Consider the following 24397-nt stretch of genomic DNA (forward strand, 5'->3'; position numbering starts at 1 on the left):
ACCTGATGAATGTAACTTTGCTTTTAGCAGGTTTTGGTCTCTACCAACTTCTGAGGGCGATATCTGGCTCTTTAACTGCTAGATGCTTCACTATGTTCACCAGCTAGTCGCTTATTTGGTACTGAGCAGGTAGTGTACAGAGAGTTTTTTAGAGCTTTTTCGCTTAAAACAGCTGCCCTCTGTGGATGAAAACGACACTATGAGAGCAGTGAGAGTGAACCAATAGAGCAAAGTTGCGGGCTGGAAAAAGAAAACAAGCTGAAAGATGCTGAAATGCTCTGTAGATCCAAGGGAAACTTAATTATTATTATAAATCTCTGTGGGCTCAAGTTACACTTTTCACAGACAAGTAGCCATGTGATCTGTTGTTAACATAAAAATATTGATAATATGCCACTTTAATAAGTGGTTTGGGGACTGGAAGCCTTCTTTAAGGAGGTCAAGGGTCAAACCATCCCTGGGAAGTGTCATTATTAACTACGAAGGCAAATTTAGTGCAGGATATACACCAATGCCTCATTATATATTGGTAACAAAATGTCTTTTTTCCAACACAAGGGAGCACAACAAACATTTAATAATAGACATTTCTCATAGTGAACGGTTGTAACTAATAACATTAATAATGGCTGCATTCCTTTTACTTTAATAGAATTCATCCTTAACATTATTATACACACGTGAGCTTTTCCTGTTATCAAAAATGATCAATATCCACTCTTATCTTGTCATTTAGTAAAGGAGCAGAACAGATGATCAGTAAGGACAAACAAATGAACCGACTTCTTCTACTCACGCTGAGAATATGAGTTCAGGCTCATACTTCACAGGGATGGTGATTTGCACTGAGTTATCATGCAGGGTAGAGGTTAACTCTTCACTGTCACTGTAGGAGATTTAAAAACATATTTGTTTGATTCAAATGCGTGAAAATGTAATATCAATGGAAAAAACTCTCATTCATACTTGACTGATCACAAAACCATACAGAATCATTTTAAAGTGTGGATGGATAAAACATATTGTGCTGATTCACTCACCTTGTTGCAGTCACATTGATTTGAATTTCCCGCTGAATGTGTTTGGGATTCAGTTCAAATTTTACTTTGAAATTTTCCTGTGGAGATTAGATTGCATCACATTTTTACTACTTAGCAGTGAAGATAAATAATACATTCTATATTGTGCTAGAGCTGCAACTAATTATTATTATCGATAAATCAGGCAATTATTTTATATTAGAAGTCGTTTGATCTATAAAATGTCCGAAAATGGTAAAAAATGTTTCCCATAGCCCAAAGTGACATCCTCAAATGTCTTCTTTTGTCCTGAACAATAGTCCACAACCCAAAAATATTTAGTTTACTATTGCAGAACACTAAATAAATCAGAAAATATTCACATTTAAGAAGTTGGAATTTTGTGCATTAAGATATTTTTCTTGAAAAAATTTACCCAAAACAATGAATTGATTATCAAAACGGTTGGTGATTAATTTTCTGTTGATCGGCTGATTGACTAATCATTGCAGCTCTAGATTGTACAGGCATAGAACTGATGAATGAAGCTGAACTAGTACCTCTACATTGCTTGCCAGGAAGGGATATCCAACAGCACACTCCACTTTGGTGTGATTCAGAGTGCAGTCCATCTCCGGCTGATAAGAGAAAAAAAAAACATGCATCATTACCTCAAATCATTATTTTTTAAGATTTTTTTTTTGTTTTTTGCATATTATGCCTTTATTGTACAGATGACAGCCAGTGACGTTGCAGTTATGCAGCATGTACAGTAACAATCTGGCTCCACCACCAGTTAATTTACACTGAAATGATACAGAGAGAGAAGCATTGGAAATCTCACCTCTGCTTTAACATAGTTGATGTTCGGCGTGAAGCTGAGGATAACCTTGGTGTTGTATGCATTGTCTTTGCTGTTTTTAACTCTGATGGTCACATCAATCTTGTCTTTGTTTTTTTTGATCACCATTCTGGAGAAGAAAATGAAAACTGTCAGCACACTTGGTTGTGATGCACATTTTCTGCCACAAGGGTGTAGTCATGCACTGGAAAGTCTATTACTACTGTGTGCTGAGAGTGACAATATAATCAAGATATACAGTACATGATAATCCAACTCCAATGTGAAAAATTAGTTGTCTTTATGTAAGAAAATAGATTCACATTTTTTCAACACTGTCTTAAAATCAATGCCTATATATACATTTCAAGAGGTTGCTGTAATCATTCCTCTTAATGCACTTTCCATGTCAGTGATCGGAGACAAAATCCACCGTCCACAGCAAAAATGCACTCTGAAGTTCAGACATTAAGCCATTAAGGCTGAGTTAGTCTAATTAAGTGGGCATCGTTCAAAGTCACAGTCTTGTGAGAGGCAAAAAAGACTAACTTTGCAAGATAGACATTTGATTTGTCCAACACAGGCTGCTGAAGCCTCATAAACTGTGAAGTGAGGACTGTGGATTTGTTCCTCATCTCATTAGGAAGGGATCTGCTTTGAAAGGGAGCAACAACTGCAGCAACCAATAACTCTTGAAATGTACACGTGAGGCATGCTAGTATTGTTTTAAGACACATTTGAAATATGTGAACCTATACTTTAATGCTAATTCCACTTACTGTTTTACACTAGGCACTGCTTCAAGAGAGAGGTCAGCAATGCACTTCTCGTCACTCCCACAGTCCACCAAGGGAATCTACGAGATAATCAAGAAGTCAAGAAGTGAAACCTTAATGCCCCCCTCCACTCACAAACGTCTATCACTTATTGTTACTTCACTTGGATGTTTGAGCTTCACTGTGCTGAGTGATGCATGTGCAGAGTTTGACACTAGGAGGCTGTTTTCACATTCATCTGCTGAAGGGGGAAAGTTTCCTTGTTGCTCACCTTAAATCTGAGTTTAAGGCGTCTACAAACGAGCGTGACATCACAACTTCCAGCCAATCATAGTCCAGTATGCAATGTCCACAAGCGTGATGTGGAAACTTGAAGCCTCCAGTGCACACACAATGAGAATGGACTTTTCAGTGAGGTAGGAGACATCTTTTTCATAGATTTTGGATTTTTACAATGAGGGAGAGGGTGAAGATGTAGTTTTAAGAACTTTTAATAAGATAATTGAACTTTAACTAACTATTATTTATTATTGTTTATTTATTATACATGTCTTAAAAAATGTGTGGATCTTTAAATCCATGATCTTTAAAATACTGGAACAACAGTGAGGTAAGGCTTCTGAATCTCCTCCAAAGAAAAAAGAATCAAAATAGGCTGCTGTTTTGTATTTGTTTGCACTCCTGACGAAAGGGTGCATTCAGATGACCTTAATTTCCGTTGCCTTTTCCCCCACAAGGTTTGCAGGTCACAGTCTTATTTGTTTCCATTCTCAATGCTCTCCCACTGGGAGTGACTGTCGAGATCAACAGCCTCTGCTCTCCCAAGAATGGCCGAGAAACTAGAATATCATATCCAGCACAGTGTCAAAAGAAAAACGGCGGCTTCCGTTTGATGACTTCCCCTTTCTGTGTGCGTGTGTCCCTTCTTTTCCTTTCAATAACAATAACAGGAGAGGTCCTAATAACGCTTCCTCACTTGTGTGCATCGCTGCTATGACAGATTCTGATACCGAAAGAGTCAGGATGTGCCAAGTCTTACAAACACACCACATGTGTTTACAAGTGAGGGGAGGTGCTGTTGCTACTACTCTGCATTTCACACACCCAGGATCTAATTATTTCTCTGTTGAAACTGAATTCTCATGTAAAGAGGGAAATGCTTTCCCACTCTTTATCTGTGCATATCACTCATTACAACAATTATTTGGAAATCCTACTTGTTAGAACAACTATTCATGTGGGAGTGTGGGAAGACAGTCCTGACTATTGGTGTTGAAACACTAATGCAGTCTTGAGGAAATGCTGAAGGATGGCAGTCAGCTGTTGCAGATGTTAATGTCCTGTAACAGAAGCAAGTTTGGAGCCAAACAAGAAAACCCCAGTTCTCACTCTCCGATTATAAATACAGACAGATGGAGGATGTTTTAGATGAGGTTCAAATCCTTCCCGTCTGTGACTCTAAATCTTCCTCTTACTGTTATGTGGCAGTTAATAGTTTAAGTACTGATAGAGACCATTATAAAGTAATATAAAGCAGCTTACAGTCTTATTGATGGACTTGGGAAGGCTTTCATCAAGGACCGGGCCTTTGTCTTCATCAGCTAACCTAAACTGCAAAGACACCATGAGAGGGTCTCTGAAGTCCAGCCGGGCCTTTCGAGGAGAAGAGGGAGGTGGAGCATGACAAGAGGAGGATGAGGAGAAGGAGGGAAGAAAATAAAAGTTAGAGGGGGATAAAGAGGATGAGAAAGAACATTATAAGGAAAAATCAACTTTAAAGATCCTTCACACCGACACAGGTGTTTTCACTATTTGGCTGATTGGACCTCTACACAGGATGGTGTGGGTTCATGTTCACTTAGTCCAGCCTAAATTGCTATGGGTCTTTCTTGGGTTGGTGCCAAATTTGGATTACATGTCAAAGGACTCTGAGAAAGAGCATAACATGAGGAACACGTGCTGCATCTTTAGTAAATCACTGATTTGAGTACGGACAGATTGTGCCTGTTACTTAAACCTGCCATGACTGATTTTTTTGGCCGCCTGGAGGCAGTGGACACGAGCTGTAAACAAAACACTGACTGTCATCACCTTAAAAAGTGGATATATGGTTAACCTGTTAGCAAAAACGCTTGCTTATTTACACATCCAGCAAATACGGAGCAACTTTGTTTGCTGTTTGGTGTTGAGCAGGTAATGTACAGTGGGTTTTTAGAGCTTTTTCACTGAAAACAGCTGCCTGCTGTGTCTGAAAACCATGCTGATTAGAGCAGTGAGAGTAGACCGAAACTCTAAAGTCGCAGACTGAGAAAATATGAACAATGAGTTGAAAGATGCTATAAATCTCAGTAAAGCTCAGGGGAAATGTGGAGTCCGTTAATATTTCCCTGTGGGTTCATTGCTATGAGCAACTCCTTTCACATTACATGTAGTCATTTGATCCATTGTTAATATAAAAATATTGGTTGCAGAAGCTTTAAAACATGTTAAAGAATGACCGCATTGTAAATAATGCTCTCATCCTCCAATTAAATTATTATAATGGCCAGTAAGCAGTCATTTAACTAGCCCCAGTAAATGTCATTAAAGTTCACTTTACACATGTTTGTGTGTTCTTTATGCACATTAAATAAATGCTGTAACTGCTATTAGTGCTATTGTTCCAAGACAGAAACGGGAGACTCCTTCAATACAGACGTGGAACAGGCAATGGAAGTTTTGAATGTAGCAGTTTTGTGCCAATTTATTTTTAATCTGAGGTTTTCCTCACTGGTTTGGAGCTGGATATGGTAACAGAGGCAAGCACTCTATGTGGACGTAAAACAAACGGGAGGGACTGCCTTAGCACACACTGAGTAGTAAATACTTCTTCTGGACCTTGATTCATTCGTGAAACATTAACTTCTGGTTCGTAGAGTTGCTCTCATCCGTTCAGGTTTGTGTCTGTGTGTGTGTGTGTGTGTGTGTGTGTATGTCAGTCTTGATGGACTGGTACATCTTGAATGGTCACGGGTGCTTTTTGTGTCCGGTACAAATTTTCTGACCCCTACAGACCTCTACTCCGGACTATGTGGTAAGTTTCTGCACAAACTGGCATACTTGAACAGAGCAGGTATTCATGCTCGGCACACACAACAACAACAGCTGTCTCAACTGATTAGTTCCTCTGTCTCACGCCAGAGGGAAGCTAATCAGAGAAATCCACTGCTGCAGTGAATGGCTGGAACGAGAAACTCCATACACATAGCTGTACAGTAAATGTCACATTGATGGAGATATACAGTAGGTGGTATAGTTGCATAGTACAAAGGTTTCAACTACAGTATGATGAACAGTCTGTGACGTGCTTGTTAGACCACTTGAATTTTCCTTGACCTGGAATGTCACTTTGTCACATTCACATTCACTCTCTTTCTCTTATTCACTCTTTCATTTTTCTCTTTCTCTCCTCATCTCTCCAGTTCTTTAAGTGTCTCCAGATAATTTATCACTCAGAGCAGCACGGGGCTGTACTCGGCATGCTTTGATCAAAACAGGTCTGTTTCATGTTAGAAAAAAGGCCTTCCTGCTCTGCATAGACTTTCTCACAGCTTTGTTCTGTCTCCTCTCCGGCTAACGGCCCTCAAACAAAACTAGAATATAACAATTATAAATGAACCTTATCGAAAGTTTAAGGCATCCAGTTAATCTCAAATACTGCGTCTTGTGGATAATGAGCTGAATAATATAAGAAAATATAAGGTGAGAAATCATAACTGACCCCATGTCAACATCATAAAGATAAGAATACTTGCCGACATCATGAAGGTCTCCGACAAACACTTTGTGTCTCTGTCTCTGATTTTGAAGCTATTGGTAATCTTGCGGTCACTTTTATTGTCCGAGTCGTAAAACAAAGCCCTGGCTTTTGCGCGCAGAGCATCCAGAATCAAATCATAGCGTATCTCTGCAGGACAAAACAGAAAAGTACCAAGTCAAGCTGTGACAGCATCACATGACAACTCTGACAGTGACAATGATCAACTTCATCGTACTGTATAACATTGTGTGGCTCACCTGTGACAGAGTCTAAGTCCTGCTTGTCAGATTTAATGCTGTAGGTGAAACACAACGTCGTGCTCACACACACAGATTTGCGTCCACCACGTTCACACTGGTACTGAGACTGCTGCAAGTTTATTTTAACAGGGTCAAAAGTCATGTTGGCGCGGAGCTGTGCAACATCTCTGGACCTGGTAAAATCAAACAAACATAACAACATTTAGAAAGTATAAATATAGTTGTCAATGGTGCAATATGTGTGCACGTGTGTGTGTGTGTGTGTGTGCAAACGTGTGCATGTATCTATTTTCTCAAAGGAAGGAACAAGGAACGGATGCATCTTGAGCATAAAACTTGGCCTCAACTCCCTCTATCCAACCGTTGAGCTTTCTAAAACACGAGCCAACGGTCCAGGAAGAGAACAGCCGCCTGCTGCCAAATCTTATTTAAACTCTAAGCCACTTGGGAGATGGAGTTTTCACACAGCTTAGCTGAGCCTCTGCCAGTAGAAACTGTGGGAGAGGGTCTGCTTGGGAAGTTAAATCATGGCGTGGGCTGATCTTTCAAAACCTAGCGGGTTGAAGTCTGTAGGCTGGTCTCCAACAGCGAAGTATTTAGCCAGGGGTTTTAACAGAGAGATCATTAGGAAGTTGTTGGTCTCAAGCCTACACACCCAGTGGGAAATGAACAGCTGTCCAAACCCAGATAAAACAATGCAAAACGGAGACAGGCGCTGCTGCTGGTAATAATTCAAGTGAAATGTATAGATTTAGGAGTGTATGTTTATATCTGAGGATGGGCCATGTCTCACCAGAACAGCGAAGCCCCTCCTAGACCTCCTATAGTAACATCAGTGATTCCATCTCCGTTCAGATCCATGACTCCATGTATGGACTGACCAAAGAATTTCACCTTTTCGCCGTCCCCACCTGCTGGGATACGCTAAGGAGACAAATCAGAACCGATTAGGGCACCTTAATCTGAATAAATAGTTACAGATCAAGTAGCTCTTTGAGTGGCACTCAGTCTGTTCTCACCTGCACATATTTCTCTTTCAGTGACGTCTTATCTCCATGATAGATGTAAACGGCGCCTCTGTGATCGTTCTCAAACGGCGCACCGACTGCCACATCATTATAGCCGTCCAGGTTGAGATCTGATATTGCAGCAATGGCTGTACCAAACCGGGCACCACATGGTTCATTTTTATTAGTGCAGCTGTCTGAGTGGGCAGTGCAGCAGGACTGATTGATAGGTTTTAAAGTGAACTCATGCTGAAACTGGCCGTCCTGATGATGGAGCAAAGAAAAAAAAAAAGATCCTGAACACTACAAGAAACCGCATCGTCTCAATCTTCTCTGTGTGAATTTCTGTAAAAATCTGACACAAGCTCTTTCATCAGAAGACACACACACAGCCATATTTTCAATCTTCTGTACCTTGTCGAGTTTGTAAACGTAGACTTGTCCCTGCTCGTTTCTTTCTGAGCCCATGTACATTGGAGCTCCGACCAAGAGGAGATCCGTGTAGGAATCCCCGTCCACGTCGAGAGTCTGCAGGACGCTGCCGAAGTAAGAACCGATCTGCACAGAAGGTTCAGAAATCACCTGTCACTGTTGACCCTTTAATCACTGAACTCACTCATCTGCTTCTGACCTGTATTTACTGATTTTATTCACTAAAGAACAAAGAGACTCCTAGGTCCTGCATACACAAAGGTTTTCTAAAATCTACACCATACTAAAGACTCATGGAAGCTGTAGTTGTTGAATGCTCACAAAAACACTGTCGTATCTGGAGTGTATTCATTTACGTGTATTAATTAGCGAGTACAACAGCTTTCAGATTGACAAAAGATGCCTTCTCTGCAAAAATGCCACACTGAAAAAGGCTCACCTGTTCTCCTTTCAGTATCTGTGAGACAACAACTTTGTTATTTTTATCCAGATGGTAGATAACAACACGGCCTGTGTGGTTGTACCGTGGCGCGCCTGTGATGTACAGCACTCCATTGGGGGATGATGCTGACTGAACATCATAACCTGCCGAGAAAACAAACACAAGCACATACTGTATTACATTCATTAGACACATAAACAGGCATCATCAGGAGTGCGTGCATCCACGTACACAGTAATGATGTCATTAGGAAAAAAAAAACACACCCTGGCTCTCTTTGTGGGATATTTTTAAATGCTTCTTTAGCTGACTGTTTACATCTCACTGTGAGTGGGAACACTACCGGACACTGGCAGGAAAATGTGCATACACTCACACTCACAGACAAAAACACAAAGGCTACGTCATTGCACAGTCTGCAGACAGCCCATTAGGTATGAGCATGTGCCAACAGCTGAGTTTACAGTACACGAGCCTGGACCCACCAGTGCTCTATCTAATGACATGTTGATTAAATAACTTGATATTAAGATGTTATGGTTGCTCTACAGGCCATAAAAGGAAACAGGATGGAGAGACTATTTATGTGACACACAGAGAGAAGCATCTGCTGTGAAAGGTAGCCAAATTACATATTTTACTCCTCCATGCAATAGAAACTCTTTATTTATTCTGCAGCTGTAAAATTTCACTTAATCTCTTGAAAAATTTGGCCTCTTACACTCTCTCTGTGATGGAAAAAATAACTCACAAGCTCAAATAGATTTCCATGTATCTGTAAATACTGCTCCACCTTAAACACTCAGTATTTATCCAGTTTACTAACAAGCGTCTGTCCCAACTCACCGAGGTACCCAGCCAATGCTTCATACCCAGCCTCAGATTCTGGGTCATAGAAATCGGACTTTCCCGGAATAACTTCTCCACCAGCAGTATGCATTACCACTGTCCCGTTCCACTCATACGCTCCTACTGCTCCCAGTAACACACCTTCCTATGGGAGAGCAGATGTCAGGACCATTAAGAGACAATTTTTGTTGATGAGTGGTGTGTAAAAGAATTTATCATATTTCTGTAGTCCAGAAATTCAGAAAAAAATTCAGTTACAACTAAAGTTCTGCATCCAAAATTTTACTTAAATAAAAGTACAGAAGTATTATCAGCAAAATATACTTTAAGTACTCATTATACAGAAAGCCTCCTTTCAATGTTGTGGTGATAAATGGAGATAATACTAATTTACATGCTGTTATGTTGTTTAATCCAGCCATTCTCAACCAGAGGGTCACAGCCCACAGGTGAGCCTCAGAGCGCCATCTAGTGGGCCATTCAGGCAGTGGTACTGCCAAACTTTTTTTTTTGGTTATTCATGGTAATTCATTCAGGATTCACATAAATAAAAATTAAAATGCATAATTTCAACGACCAGTTATGTTTGAATATCACCGTGCCAATCACGACACATCATCAGGTAGAGACAAACGTGTTTTGCCGCTGTTAGCTAGCTGTCTTTCTCTGTGGATCAGGCTTCAGAAGACATGACTCTGTCCACCGCGTTGGAAAATAAACTGATGGAACTATCAGCAGACAGCAGCCTGAAGCTTCAGCTCACACAAGTTGACCTCGCTTCATTCTGGATGCTGGCTGCCAGTCAATATCCCTCTATGTCAAAACGTGCAATCAAATCTCTGTTGCCTTTCACCACCACCTATTTATGTGAGTCAGGGATTTCCATTGTGACTGTCATAAAATCAAAAGGCAAAGAACAAACAGTAAGCAGCTTGGAATGCTACTCTGCATGTCAACCTCTCACTCATCCCATGTCCTGATCTCATTATTTCCCTGAAGCAATTCCCTGTCTCACTGAGGTTAAGCAGAATATTTATATTGGTCATTACAGCTGACAGTGGCATAACACATTTACAGCCCAGTTTATTTTTCCTCCTTTTTTTGTCATGTCATGTTTTTTCTCATATATTTAGGAAGGTGGTCCTTTGAGTTTTTTTTAAGTTACAAAATGTTGAGAACCCCTGGTTTAATCTATAAAAATGCATTATATTTAATTGTTAAACATATGTTTTGTGTCTTATAATGGTTTCTGCCTACAGATAACCGATACCCCGTGCCGGTGTGGATAAGGCACCTACAGGCGGCTGTCCTCTACCTCTGACCTAGGTATCGAACGTAGTTCCTAAAAACTCCAGACGCATGACCATCCTAGCCTTGCTTAGGGAACCAAATTCAGCCTGGCTTCTATAATCACCAGCTGTCTTTGAACCACTACCAACGGGCCCATTTAGTCAAGTATGTCCTGACGGCCTAGGTCACAATGAAGTGTATTGGTGCAAATAGGTGTTGGAGGTTTGAAAGTACTCAAAGATGGCCTACTAACAGGTCATCTCTGGAGGAGGCCCACTCTGTCAGTCGAGGGCACTCGCCCGGTTTTATAGGGCAGTTTCAGAGTCCTGGCCCTAATAATTTAGCCAATTAGACCCCTAATTATAAAACAGTCAACCTAATTTTAGACTGAAATCATACTTCTATCACATGTACAGCAGTATATTAACCTCAGTCACTGAACCTGAACCATTACCTGTTATTCTATGAACAGCACTAATTTTTACCTTTGAAAAATTCAATACAATTTACAATCCAAACAATTTCAAAGCTAATGTCAGCCTATCCCAGGGGGGTGCCTTTTCCTACCTACCTATTGTGTAAATTCCTCAGAAATGGTGCAAGACATTCAGCTATGTTAATTTGTCACCAATTAAAATTAAATAAAATAGTTTGAAGTAGGCTTGAATGAGTTTGTCTCGGCCACATATAGTGGAACTTTCAATAGTCTAAAATCTAAACCTGCAAAATAACTTATTATGGAAAGAAGAGGAAAAAATGACGCACATTCTCCAGTTCCAGTTTATAAAATGTGAGGCTTTTTATGCTTTCCTGTGTTTTATGTCGCTGTAAATTGAATGAGTTTGAATTTTGGACTGTTCTTGGGCCTAAAAATTAGTTGTTGTAATGTTTTTTGGGGGCATTTTTTTTATTATAATATATTTTGTTGACTAACCAACTAAAAAAAACAATTCACAGATAAATTAAATTAATGTAAATAATTATTAATTGCAGTCCAAAGTATAACCAATATTTTTTTTTGTTACCAGGAAACATTTATTTCATAGGAAGGGGAAGGGTCACACAGGACATAACATGGGTCATTAATCACAACAAACTACGTCAAGTGGCTCTTTCCTGCTACTGGTCGTTAAAGCGAGGACTCATGGGTGTGTCGAATAGTGAAAAAACTCATTTTGGTTGTGTTAAATTGGATGAGCCACTGCAGACACAGAGACAGTGTACACAGTGATTGAGAATGCGATAAACGTGAGTCAAGAGCGGGAAGAGAGGCGTAAGAAGGGAGCCTGTCTCTTTTTAAATAGACATAGGAAATACCTAGTGAATGAGCAGAAGAAGCATGTGAAGGGGCAAAAGCAAGCAAGTTGTTTCTACCCTAGTCAACAACCGTCTGATTCAGTGTCCCTCACATGCCTCATGTTTGACTTTCGATCTCTGTCCTTCCGTCTGTCTTGCACACTCTCACGCAACCAGACAAAATGCCATCAGTGTGAAGTCTGAGGCAGTGTGAGCAGACAGAACAGAGCTGGTTTATGTCTGGAAACTCCAACTGACCGAGGTGAATCACCAAAGGGGTAGAAGATGCACCAGAGATAACACTATGGTTATGTTTCTGCATGAGTTCATTTCCTGAGAAAACATCCACGCATACACTTACCTGCAACCACAATAAATGAGCAGTTCCTTGTAAATGAAACACCTACAGACTTTTTCAGTGACTTTCACATCCCAAATATGGTGTTTGTGTTCATCTGAAATGAATGATTGGATTTAGACTGTCTTTAGAAAACAGCAAGTTCATTATTTTAGGAGAACTGAGAATACACATAACTATTTTAAGGGTTCATGACTAACAAATAAATAGTATTTAAAAAAAGACTTACTTTAGAAGTATGTGCACTAAACCCAGCTTGGGACATTTCCATCTCAAAGGAGGAGGTGGAATTGCCAGTTGTAGCTGAGGAAGGAAAAGTTCATTTTAGCAACAATAAATACAGTATATAATGAAACTGTGTTACAGAGTTATATGATTGTCACATTAGTGTTTAGTAAAAGTATTTAGTTACTTTCCACCACTGTCCAAAAAGACTCAAGTGGTTAGTCCATCTAAAGAAAATTTGATACAAGATACAAATAATTTCTCAAGGAAAACTAAAAATGAAAATGAAAATAGTAATCTCTTTATATCTGCATTGTGTATGAGGACTATAGTAGGTGAACATGTGAGCATATGTGTTGCACATGTGTTTGTTTGTATACCTTCCAAGGCAAAAATCTTTCCTTTTAGGGCATCCACGATGGTCAACAACGCCACCTCATCAGAGACGTTGAAGAAGTGGTCTCGTAAGGGCTTACTGGAGATGGACTCGATCTCCTTGATGAACATCTGCACTTCTTTTTTGCTTTTGTTCTGACGGTTGTAGTCTCCCAAGACCTGGAAACACAGTAAACTGTCTCAAAGGTATAGTCTGACAGTTTTAGAAAAAATTGTATTCACTTTCTTGCTAAGAGTTACATGTTGAGATATGAGGCTACAGCCAGCCGCTGGTTAGCTTAGCTTAGCATTAAGATTTGAGACAGGGGGAAACAGTGAGCCTGGCTCTGTCCAATGGTAACAAAACAGGTTCACCAGCACATCTAATTAACTCATCATATCTAATTTGATATCTACAATTGTTTTGATTTAATGGCTAGGTGACTAAAATGAGTTAATATTTTCATAAACTGTACAGTCACAACAGTCAGTTTGACAGCTTTATGTCACTATAAGTTGTATAATCTGCATACCCCAGCCACCCTATTCATATAATAAATAAGCTTTTCTGGATTTAGTGTTATGGGAAACACAAAACTTCCTCGTTAAGATGAGAAAATACATGGATATTAGCATGATCTGTGAAGACAACACAATGGTAGTACTCACAGCAATGCCAAACCTCTCAATGTCATCATTTTCGCAGGCCTTGATGACCGACACATTGTTGTGGGAGTCATGAGACTCTCCATCAGTCACAATCACCATGACTTTCTTCGCACCAGGTCGTGCACCACGCTCTGGCATGTAGGCCTCCTTCCTGATGGGCAGAAAATTTCTAGATTATTTCATAAAACACTGGAACATCTGCAGGAATTGAGCCTTAAATTTGTGTTGGCTAGTTCACTCTCATGAGAGTATATAACCTAGATGTTGGTGTAATCCTGGAATAGCACAGTGATAGCATGTGCCTCTATCAAGTAGATCACAACAATAAACTGAAATATCCTGTAACTAAACACTAAAAAAAATCAGGCAAACAAATATTAAATGACACCATATAAATATATTGACATTAACCTGTTTGGGGATCCAGGGTAAAAAAATGTCCACGACTTGGCCCCAAGAGTTCAGTGTGTTAGACAGTTGATGAAACACAAGTTAAATTTGGAATAAGCACCATGTGAGAGCAATATAAAGTAAAGTCATACAGCCACATTATTAGGTAATGATGCAGAACCAACCATAGTTGATCTTGTACATTAGTGGTGCAGATTTGCTGTTAATCAAATTACCAAAACCAATTTACAAGCACCAAATCTGGGACTTTTGGGGCACCTGAATGAGATAAAAAAAACATTTATGAAGAAAAGTTTTGGTGCATGCAGACTCAAAGATCCTCATGGTCCAAGCCTACCTGTAAAAGCCCTATTATGCAATGTTCTTGGCCTCCTGATTGTCTTGGGTCACTGAGACCTCAGACCCAAATTGTGTTCTGGTGCTAAGACCCTGTTATACTTGCATACAATTCTCGTTTGATTTACATTTATTTTAATATTTATTGTGCAGCCCAAATGCAATCTACCACTCTTAAGCTCAGTTTTCCGTACAAGATTTAAGTTTAGAAAACATCTACTGTGCTGGGTGTGATGGATGTGTTAAGTAGCCTTTCTGAGTCCATCATCCAACTAAAATTACATCATCTGATTCGAACACCTATTGAACCATGCCAAATCACAATGATCTAATAAAAAATTGTGGTCAGGTATTGCCAGGCTTTCCCAAAAGAGGGGGAGGGATTAATGTTGAATACCTGGCAGTATCAATGCCCAGGAACGTCATGGTCTTGAAGCCGGTCTGCTGAGGAAGATCTTTGACGAATTCCAACAGAGCAGCCTTGTTGTCAAACTGGCTCAGATTGACACGGTGAGTCACGGTCTCGCCATAGGACACTATGCCCACCTGGAAGACACACACACATTTTTCTTGTAAACGTTATCCTTCGTTTAATTTATTTTTCCTTCTCTCTCTTTCTATGTTCTTCTCTTCTCTGCTGTCCCCTCCTAGACAGTCTGCAGAGGATGTGGTTGGGTCTGGTGGGGTTGATATGACACAATGTTCTTTATACAGAAGGCAGAGGACTTCAGCAGCCATGGAAGATGTGACTTACAACCACTGGGCTCCACAGTGAGAAGACTTTCCAGTGTTTCCCTCTGGAAAACTCCACAAGCTCCAGGCCAGATCAATGTAACCATAATAAAAACTAACCACCCATTCGCAGAGTGATCCAAGTCAAGTGGACAGAAATATACTCAATATATAACTTACTAAGGCAAAGGCTAAAATAACTTTAAAGACTAAAAAGTCTTCAGTTCATAAAGTCTGCTTTATGACAGACATCTTACAGTTATTCTTACTGTTGGCACCATGTGGAAAATTCCATAATGGAGCGTGCCTAAGTCATCAAATATAATATGAAAAAGTGAGTTGGCAGCAAGGAATATATTCCTTCATTCATCCTTTTTCGTTGTCATTCTAATGTTATGTAACCCATCAATTTATCCATTATTGTCTGATGTTTAACACTGCATAAACCCATATGTTTAATTCTGTGGCTCAAGAGACAAGGAGACAAATTGAGTAATTTCCCACAGGAAATAACATTATAATTTCTTTCTGAAAAATCTGTTCATTCATTCATGCAACTGACCTGTGATAGTTTAGGTCCAATCTGAATGTTGTGAATGAAGCGGTCCAGGAAATCAATAATGCTGGACCAGGGGTAGATACTGTTCGATCCATCCAGAACTATCACGATGTCTAGCTCCTTTCCACACTCTGGAAAAAAGTCAGAAATTGCAGTAAATTAGAGGGTAGGTTTGGTGTTTAAGGAGCCATACTAAGTTTTTCCTCACTTACTGTACAATGTGTGAGACACATGCCTTTATATATATATCGTTTATATCTTTTCCAAAGATGGATGGCTAGTCCAACTGAACCACACATTAAAGGATATGTTCAAATTTTCAGGTCTTTATAATACTCACACACAATTCACACTGTCTGTGAAATCAAATGATGGAATTTCTTACTCAAAACACTAACTTTAGAAGATAGCCACTTGATTTGTCAAACCACTACAACAGCTGAACTTCAGAGTAGATTTTTGCATGAAATAAGGACTGTGGATTCTGTCCTTTATACAATTGCTTTAAGAAGGGATCTCTTTGCAGCCAATATGAATGGAGGGAACAATTACAGTGACATAATGCTTACAATGTGCATATGGGCATGTAAGTGTTGTATTGGGATAGACCTGAAAATCAAATATCCTTTAAAATCACTGCTTTAACTAGGAAGAAAGAAATTATATTATATAATACATCCACTCCTCTTCCTGTTTACTTGTGCCTCGAGCAGACAAACTAGTTCCAAGTCAAATTTTTAATAATATAAAGGATAATGATGCCAGCTGTAGTTCCCTTTTACTAACCAGAAAGATCTAATATATGTCCAAATATTCCTTCAAACTTCATGCAAAGGTCCAAAAAGGCATCAATATGCAAGTAGTCAAAGCAGAAAAAAACTCTAACTCACTTTTTACTTTAATTCAGGATTGTTAAAATAAACATCGTATGTTATAACAAACTCATTTTAATGGAATTGTTCAGCCCTCTGTGATCAGTCTGCGTGTATATGTTTGTTTCTGTTAAAAGATTGGCAGATAAAATTGTACAGAAAGCGAAAACGACTGTAGACTTTTCTCATCTGTTTCATTCTAGTCTGTTTCCTTCCAGGGAAGCAGAGTGCAGGCCCGGTAAACTGTCTCCTAACTTGGTCATACAACACAGCAGAAGGGCTGGGCTGGGCCAGGCCAGAAAGGGATGGGGTCGCAGACAAGTTTACATTAAGAAGAATGCTCTAATCTCCCTCTTTGCTTAGGGAGGGTGAGTCTGGGTCCTGGGTGGTACTACTAAAGAGCAGTAGATTATAATCTCTTAGCCCAGACAGGCAATTTTAGCAGATGCTGTCACGTCCAATGCAGACCTGCTGTCGTACTTTGTCAAGCTGTGTACCTTGCACGGACGGAGCAATGGAGTTCAGGATCTGGAAGGAAGAGCTCACATTTGCGCAGACGCCTGAGATGTACTGCTGTTCCCCGCACATGTAGCCGTACTGAGGACCACACGCCTGTGGAAACAGGACACACACACACACACACACAAACAAACTCTAATTGCTCGAGAAAGTAAAATGCACAGGCTATGAATGGTTAGCTTTCCACCAGTATGAGGTCATGGGTGAGAGGAGGTTCAGAGCTACTGAATAGAGAAACCAAGAGGAAAGAACTACTCAAACTGAGGATTACAGGGAGGCTAGTAAAAACCGCCATAGATCCCTTCAGGCTAGAGAGAAAAAGAGAAGAGGGAAACAGGGAAATCAAGCCTGCAAGGAAGCAGTGCTTTACAATTACCAACAATAACTGGAAAATTGAATAACATCTATTAATCTTTTGGCCTCATTTCCCAAAATTTCCCTGCTAAAACACGTTGATGCTTTTCTTACATCAGGACGGAAGTTGTACAAGAAAAAATAGAATTGCATAACATTTAGTAAACAATCTAGTTGGTAATTGTATTGTGTTGACAAGTTGTTTAGAGAGCATATTGTTCATTATTCATTGTGATGTGTGTTGAATTATAATATATACACACTGACGTAGTGTTGAAGGCTATACTTTCAGAGTTATGTTAACCACATTAAGTGTTAAGTTAAGGCTTCAAAAGGCTTCAATTACACATGCAGCTGTGCAGGATCTGCCCTCATAGTCCAACATCATATTTTCTTTCTTGGACCAAGTAAGAAGTTGCATAAATATACAGTATATCCATTAATCACTGGTCCATTGTTTCTGTCATTTTCATGCCCTGCAAATCTCACAATCATGAAGAAATAAAGTTTTACTGGAGTTCATGACCATAAAACCTTACGGGTTTTGCCATTTCCTACATACATTTCTGCATTTACACAGCTGATTCATTTGCACAGTGGATTCACAATATAATGTTACATTCCCAGGACATGAAGCCTCACCAGGAAACAGGGAGGGTCAAGCCCACTGTTTCCATAGAGAGCAAGGGTCTAGTGAACATACACTTGCTGCTCAGTTTCTTACAGAAAATATGCAAAGTTCAGCCCTACTTTTGTTTTTCGGTATGGAAAATGTAGAATGCTTTCATATACTATTAAGAGCAACTTCCCCCTTACCAGAAATCCTCCGTTGGGATTGGTCACGAGTGTGGTTCCCATGGTCATGTTCTCTTTGACTTCACGTAATTTGGGAACTGTTGTGTTTTCTAAGAGAAATATGGATGAATAAACAGAGTGAGACAAACAGGGAGCAGCATAGAGGCAGAGCAGCTGGACAAATTCCTATTTCTGCATTTTCCCATATGAAGAGACGCTCTCCCTGCTTCCTTTCTTCCATCTACCCTGAGATGTAATGAGCACTGACATGTGGTTAAATATAGGATGTTACATTACTTTACCACACTGTCCCTCAGTGTGTAGCCTCCAACAATAAAGGAGCACAAAACAAATCTCCCAGCTGTTGTGAAGAAGAAACAGAGGACTCAAAATTGTCCGTCAATCACAACATGTGGCTAAAATTAGCATGTTAATACAAACTAATGCTTCAATTTGGGTAAGCTTTGGCTCCACTGTACATTTTCTTTCCTGAGGGATCCACAAATTCTCATACACTTCAGAAAATACCGGCTATGACTCAGTCACATGACATTTTAATTATGAATCAAGCTCTTTACCAATCCCCATGACGGCATTTTGATATTTAACCATTTCTGATTCTCATTAGAAGTCAGTTAGGACTTTGGCTTGTGCTCTCCTTGTAATGTGGTGTGGTTGCCACAATTCTTCCTCTCAAATCCCTGATTTTTCCTTGGGGATGTTTATGACTTCCTGCTGTGCTCAGAATAAAAAGATCTTTCTATTGTATTTAATGTTCTGTAAACAGTCATCTCTCATGCACCGCAGTAAACTTTGAACTAAAAATAAGTTGGTTTCTACACTTCTTTCTTGATTTTCTTAACTATCTGATAAAATGAGTGACATGGACCAAGATCTAACACCTCATGATACATTCACGTGGGACTGAAAGCAGCTTTGTGGAGCTGCAGAGGAGAACACATGCTTTGTCCTCGATGAACTGTGAACTCCAGATAACTATCAGAACAAATCAGACTTATCACACAATGCCTCTTGGTCTGGAATGACCTCTAGAGAATCAAAGGAATACACAGGTCAAATTTGTATCATGGCTTTTACCAGAATATACCAGTGTTTTACTAAGCAGTAGATATAAACTGCATTGTCTGTCTTTTACAGGGAGGTTTTACGTCACTATAACCGAGGTCAGAGTGGATTGACTGACATTTCTAGACAAAGAAAATATACATGTAGCATTAAAGTTTAACAAGATCATGCTCCTCAGTCATAGACACACTACATGCATAAACATGTTTGTTATTTTGTGTTACATATTTTTATTTAATATTTGCTAACTACAAGATCGGTATATAAACTGGCGTAACAGAGGACATCCGCCATTGTTAAAGGAGCAGTGTGTAAGATTTAGTGGCATCTAGTGGTGAGGTTGAAGATTGCAACTAACTGAATACCCCTCCCCTCCCCTTCCAAGCGTGTAGGAGAACCTACGGTGGCTGCGAAACTCGTGAAAAACACAAAAAACATGAAAGGCCCTCTCTAGAGCCGGTGTTTGGTTTGTCCGTTCTGGGCTACTGCAGAAACATGGCAGTGCAACATGGTGGGCTCCGTGGAAGAGGACCCGCTCCCTATGTAGATATAAAGGGCTCATACTGAGGTAACAAAAATACAACGATTCATATTTTCATTTTATTATACATTAATGAAATCATACTTATGAATATTATATTTCATTTCTGCCAAGTCCGTTCCACTAGATGCCGCTAAATTCTACACACTGCACCTTTAAGTAGTTTTCCAGCCTATAAGACTGCAGCTTGAATTTGCAATTTGCTAGTTCATTGTTTGTCATTTGGATACAATTTTTCCAAACAGAATGTAAACTTATTGCAGTACTGTTTAGCAGATGATCTTGGGTGTTTGACTCTCTTGCCAGTCATTCATTACAGTGTAATAGTCCTGGCAAAACCACCTTTCAGTTTTATTGTTTGGGTGGAAATGGGATTAAAAATTACAACACAACAACCACACAAATTTAACTTTGCTCATTATGGTCTGGCATCTCTCTCCTATGTTGCAATGGTGTAAACTTAGTGTGGAGACAAATGGCAATGCGAGACGAGGGTGTCGTCAATGGGTGTGGAGTGAAATTACTCTGCAGGGATCACTAACAGGTGATTGACAGGCCCTTTCCTTCAATGATACATCAACATAAGCCCTCCCTGCTGGGTCGTTGTTGAGCTTTGCCTCATGTTCCGCAGGCTTGCTCGGGAAACATCACTTTAAATTCCCACCAACACTGGTTTCAGAAAAAATTCAAGGTAAGAAATAGTTCATGTAGTTGCTGAGTCACGCCTTGTTTCACTTATAAAATTCTAAATACAGCGCTGTTGTAGTTGTTGTCATCATGTTAACCACTCCCAGTTGTTTGCTAAGTGGCCTGGCTCCGGCTGCCAGCCTCAAATAATTCCCAGTGGATGTTTTCCAGACTAAACTTGAGTTTGTGAGATTTAAGCTTGCCCTGTAACTCATCCAAGATAAAACAAATACATCATTCTCCACTGGTGAGTGAGGGAGTATTAATGCCTACCTTTACTGTAAATTATCAGCACTTAAAGACTACATTTACCAACAGCAGGAGAACTGCAGTGTAACTCCTGTTATTGGTTAATTGTGAGGTGTGAACAGCTGTGTTGAGTTAAACCTTAATCCCTGAAGTGAGCGTCAGTGTGCAGTTCTCCTGTGTGGACATAGACAAACACCAACAGAGGCTTTGCAGACTGCTGACCAGGAGCTAAACTGTGTTTATCTGTTTAATTAAGATATAATTATAGAAGGATGAAACATTAAAACCTTGTTTATCTACTGTCTTCCTGTTCCGATGGGCCTCACTTCCTCTCAGCGAGAGCCAGTAGTCTTAAACACACAGCAGCATATTTACACAAAAACACAGAACATACACACACAGACTTCACACACAATCACTGGACACAAGAAAACATATACATACATATATGTCCTCACTCATGCATACACAAACAGCACACACACAGTGTTCTTACGAGGCAGTTCCAGTTTAATACATGTGTTGTCCCCTTTCCCCACAGGACACTTGTAGACATCTCCTGTCCGTTTAGCTGGTTGGCCCGATAGCGGCGATCCAATCAGAACCCTGAAAAAAACAAGAAAAAAAAGGGGGGAACTGATTAGCAGTAATCTTGCCAACAACCACGCAACAGCATCACAATTTTACAATTGTGATAACAAGCACAGTTCAAATATTTTTGCAGAAGTTAAGGGTTGGCACATTGGAAATGGTGGCTTTGGATGTTTTTCTAAGCTTTGCAACAGTTTAGATTTTCCTTAATAATCTTATGTAGTTAAATTAAACATAAACAGAGGGTTTAAATTGCCTAATAAAACTGTATACCAGCTTATTATAATTGGCTTATGTGTCTGTGGCTGTCATATCATTATATAATCAACCTGACACAATTGAAATAACACTGAAGGAGCTCACAATAAAAAAGCACTTAATTATCACTTAATTTTCACCTCATTAAATACTAATGAATGATATGTTGCAGATGTTTGCAGATGAGTACAGTATAATTATACATTATACGCATGCATGTGTGCTTTTTATGAATGTGTGTCATATTGGACATGCACTATATGTACAGTACAGTACGCACAACTACATGCCTATCTGTGTTACACACCCATGTGTGAGTTTCAGAACATCATGTCACCCCGTCAGTAAACAGATGCTAAATAGAGTTTAGTTCTCCTAAACACTGTGGCTTATTAACATTCCTCAACTCTAATGGGGCCTGGTCACCTAAAGTGAAACACAGAGTGGAAAAACAACAACACTCTCAACTCAGTCCACTAACAACTGCCCATGAGAAACACCACAGTGTTATTGATCCATTTATGACAAATACTTAGCAGCTGATTATAGCTGATTATTCTTTTAATGTATCTGTAAATGACGTATAAATAAATGATTACAGTTTGTTAAAGACTGATAACCAAGCCATGTGTGTGGTTTCTCATATGTGTTCTTTTTGTCCTTCTTGCATCATATACACTGCAAAAAAAGGGTAATTCAAGGAAGTCATGATATGTTATTTTGGGGTGATGAAATAATTTTCTTATCCAAGCTAAATATCCATATCAAGCACCATTTTCATCAGATATTAAAATTGTTTCAGCGTCCCTGGTCCTGATTTTTAGCGGTCGGTTAGTTGGTCGGTTCCCCAACTTTGGCCCAGACTGAAATATCTCAATAACTATCTGAGGGATTGCCAAGAGATTTTGTACAGATGTTCATAGTGCCCAGAGGTTTGACTTTAACTTTGATCACCAGACTTTTCATCTGAGGTTGGCATTTGTGGTTTTGAGTTAAATGTCTCAACAACTGTTGGATGGATTACCATGAAATTTGGTGCAGATATTCATGATCCCCTCAGGATGAATCATAATAATGTCATCTAGCGGCATCATCAGGCCAGATTTTTGTCCAATACTTTAGTTTAAGAACAGATACCTCTAAACTAAAGACATTCCCATCAGCCTCAGTTTTACTTACTTGCTCTAGCATGCTAACATGCTAAACTAAGATGGTGAACATTGTTAACTACCCGCTAGACATCATCACCTGGATGAAAACATACGCACACTCTATGGGCCCCATGCACCCATGGAGCATGCTCATTAGAGACTTCCGCTGGCTGAGACAGAAAACTTTTGGTTTAGTCCTCCAGCTAACTTGAATACAGATAAAACAAATCAATCGGACCGAATGGATCGAATTATGATAGTGAAATGAGGGAATTTTGTGGGAGTTGTGACACACACTGTAAGAATGTATCCACTATTTTACAGCCACTCCTTTTCCCATGATTGTGTGCAGGAAAAATGCTTTTTGGGCCCCTGTCGGACCCACAAGTTGTAATTCCAGGGTTTGGAGACTATGTCAAATTGGCTTCAAAGCCCGGCGCCGTTCCTGGGTACTTGATTGAGAGCATGTTAGCATGCTGGTGGTATGCTGGTCGCATGCTTAGCATTTAGCTCAAAGCATTTAGCTCAAAGCATATGCTGTACCTATAGCCTCACAGAGCCCCTCACATGGCTGGAGAAGTTGTTTTTTTCTAATCCAAGCTAAATAACCTAGAAGATGGAGAGAAGAGAGAAACTATTTTTCTGCTAGAGCTCATTAGAAAAGTCTGCATGGTTGTCAAACTACTATCCCAATACTGAGAGAAAAACTAGATGGTTTTGCTCATTTTAAGAATCAGATTAATCATAAAACTTTGTTTCATTTCTTATATAAAATACTACTAGTTTTAAGGCCAAATACGTGTTTTTAGTGGCCTGATTTCATGCTAGTTTCAAGGAATCTTATCAAGTAAATTTTTCTTACCCAACTGACAGCTTTTGCTTATTTGATACTGGCACATTTCTCTAGATTCCCCATAATTTCTCTATACAAAAAAGAAATAATCTGTTTGTTTGTTGGTTCTGAAAAGTAGTTAGTTGATGCAACAGCAGTGTCGCATTTTTCCGAGATTTATTCCAACAGTCTCGTGGGAAGACACAAAACTTAGGGTGAGTCAAAGTTACCGTAGATCGTCTCTGCCACATGTAACACATTTTCTATGTGGAGTCGATCCACCTTTCAACACTGCTGAGGTGCACTGAAGAGCTTAAGGGTGGAGGTCTAAAGGAGACATCTGTGTCTAATCAGTCACCTCCCAGTCATGGCAACCCGCGTGTTACATCACTTCATGATAGCTATCATTTTTCTCCATAATTTTTTCCCACATGGGCACACTGAGGATTACATATCATCTCTAATTTTATTGACCCTCCCCCTTATTTCCCCCAAAACTCTCTCCATCATTCTGTGTTTTATCTCTTTTTTCTTCGTCAATCTGTTCTCTTTCACCCCTCTTGTATTCCCTTTGCTCTTTGCCCAAGTTGTTTCTCAAGTTCAATTTCTTCAGTAAGGCCCTTATCACAGAACTCTGAGTAATACTTATCGCTGAACTGGAACAAAATAGTGCTATCTGGAGATACTACAGTGCCAATGTGTTCTCAAGAAACATTGTGGAGGTTCATTCACGGCTGGCTTCACTGATTAGCAGTGAGTGAATTACTGTAACTGATCTCATATGAG

General features: G+C 39.6%; 1 protein-coding gene across 1 annotated transcript in view; it reads right to left on the minus strand.

Moving 5' to 3' along the window:
* Positions 1-24397, minus strand: part of itga1 (integrin, alpha 1) — a 55718-nt gene that overhangs the window by 4563 nt on the left and 26758 nt on the right. The window contains exons 3-23 of the mRNA XM_067573630.1: positions 21276-21385; positions 18238-18326; positions 17046-17160; positions 15680-15807; positions 14783-14931; positions 13639-13789; positions 12975-13149; positions 12599-12672; positions 9423-9570; positions 8574-8719; positions 8117-8260; positions 7715-7966; positions 7489-7619; positions 6693-6868; positions 6431-6582; positions 4179-4289; positions 2640-2716; positions 1864-1990; positions 1580-1657; positions 1041-1117; positions 797-886 (exon numbers count right to left, since the gene is read on the minus strand). Of these exons, the coding sequence (XP_067429731.1) occupies positions 797-886; positions 1041-1117; positions 1580-1657; positions 1864-1990; positions 2640-2716; positions 4179-4289; positions 6431-6582; positions 6693-6868; positions 7489-7619; positions 7715-7966; positions 8117-8260; positions 8574-8719; positions 9423-9570; positions 12599-12672; positions 12975-13149; positions 13639-13789; positions 14783-14931; positions 15680-15807; positions 17046-17160; positions 18238-18326; positions 21276-21385 (2700 nt within the window). The remainder of the gene's footprint in view (positions 1-796; positions 887-1040; positions 1118-1579; positions 1658-1863; positions 1991-2639; positions 2717-4178; positions 4290-6430; positions 6583-6692; positions 6869-7488; positions 7620-7714; positions 7967-8116; positions 8261-8573; positions 8720-9422; positions 9571-12598; positions 12673-12974; positions 13150-13638; positions 13790-14782; positions 14932-15679; positions 15808-17045; positions 17161-18237; positions 18327-21275; positions 21386-24397) is intronic.

The sequence above is a fragment of the Thunnus thynnus genome, chromosome 19, assembly GCF_963924715.1.
Source record: "Thunnus thynnus chromosome 19, fThuThy2.1, whole genome shotgun sequence".
NCBI classification, from domain to species: Eukaryota; Metazoa; Chordata; class Actinopteri; order Scombriformes; family Scombridae; genus Thunnus; species Thunnus thynnus.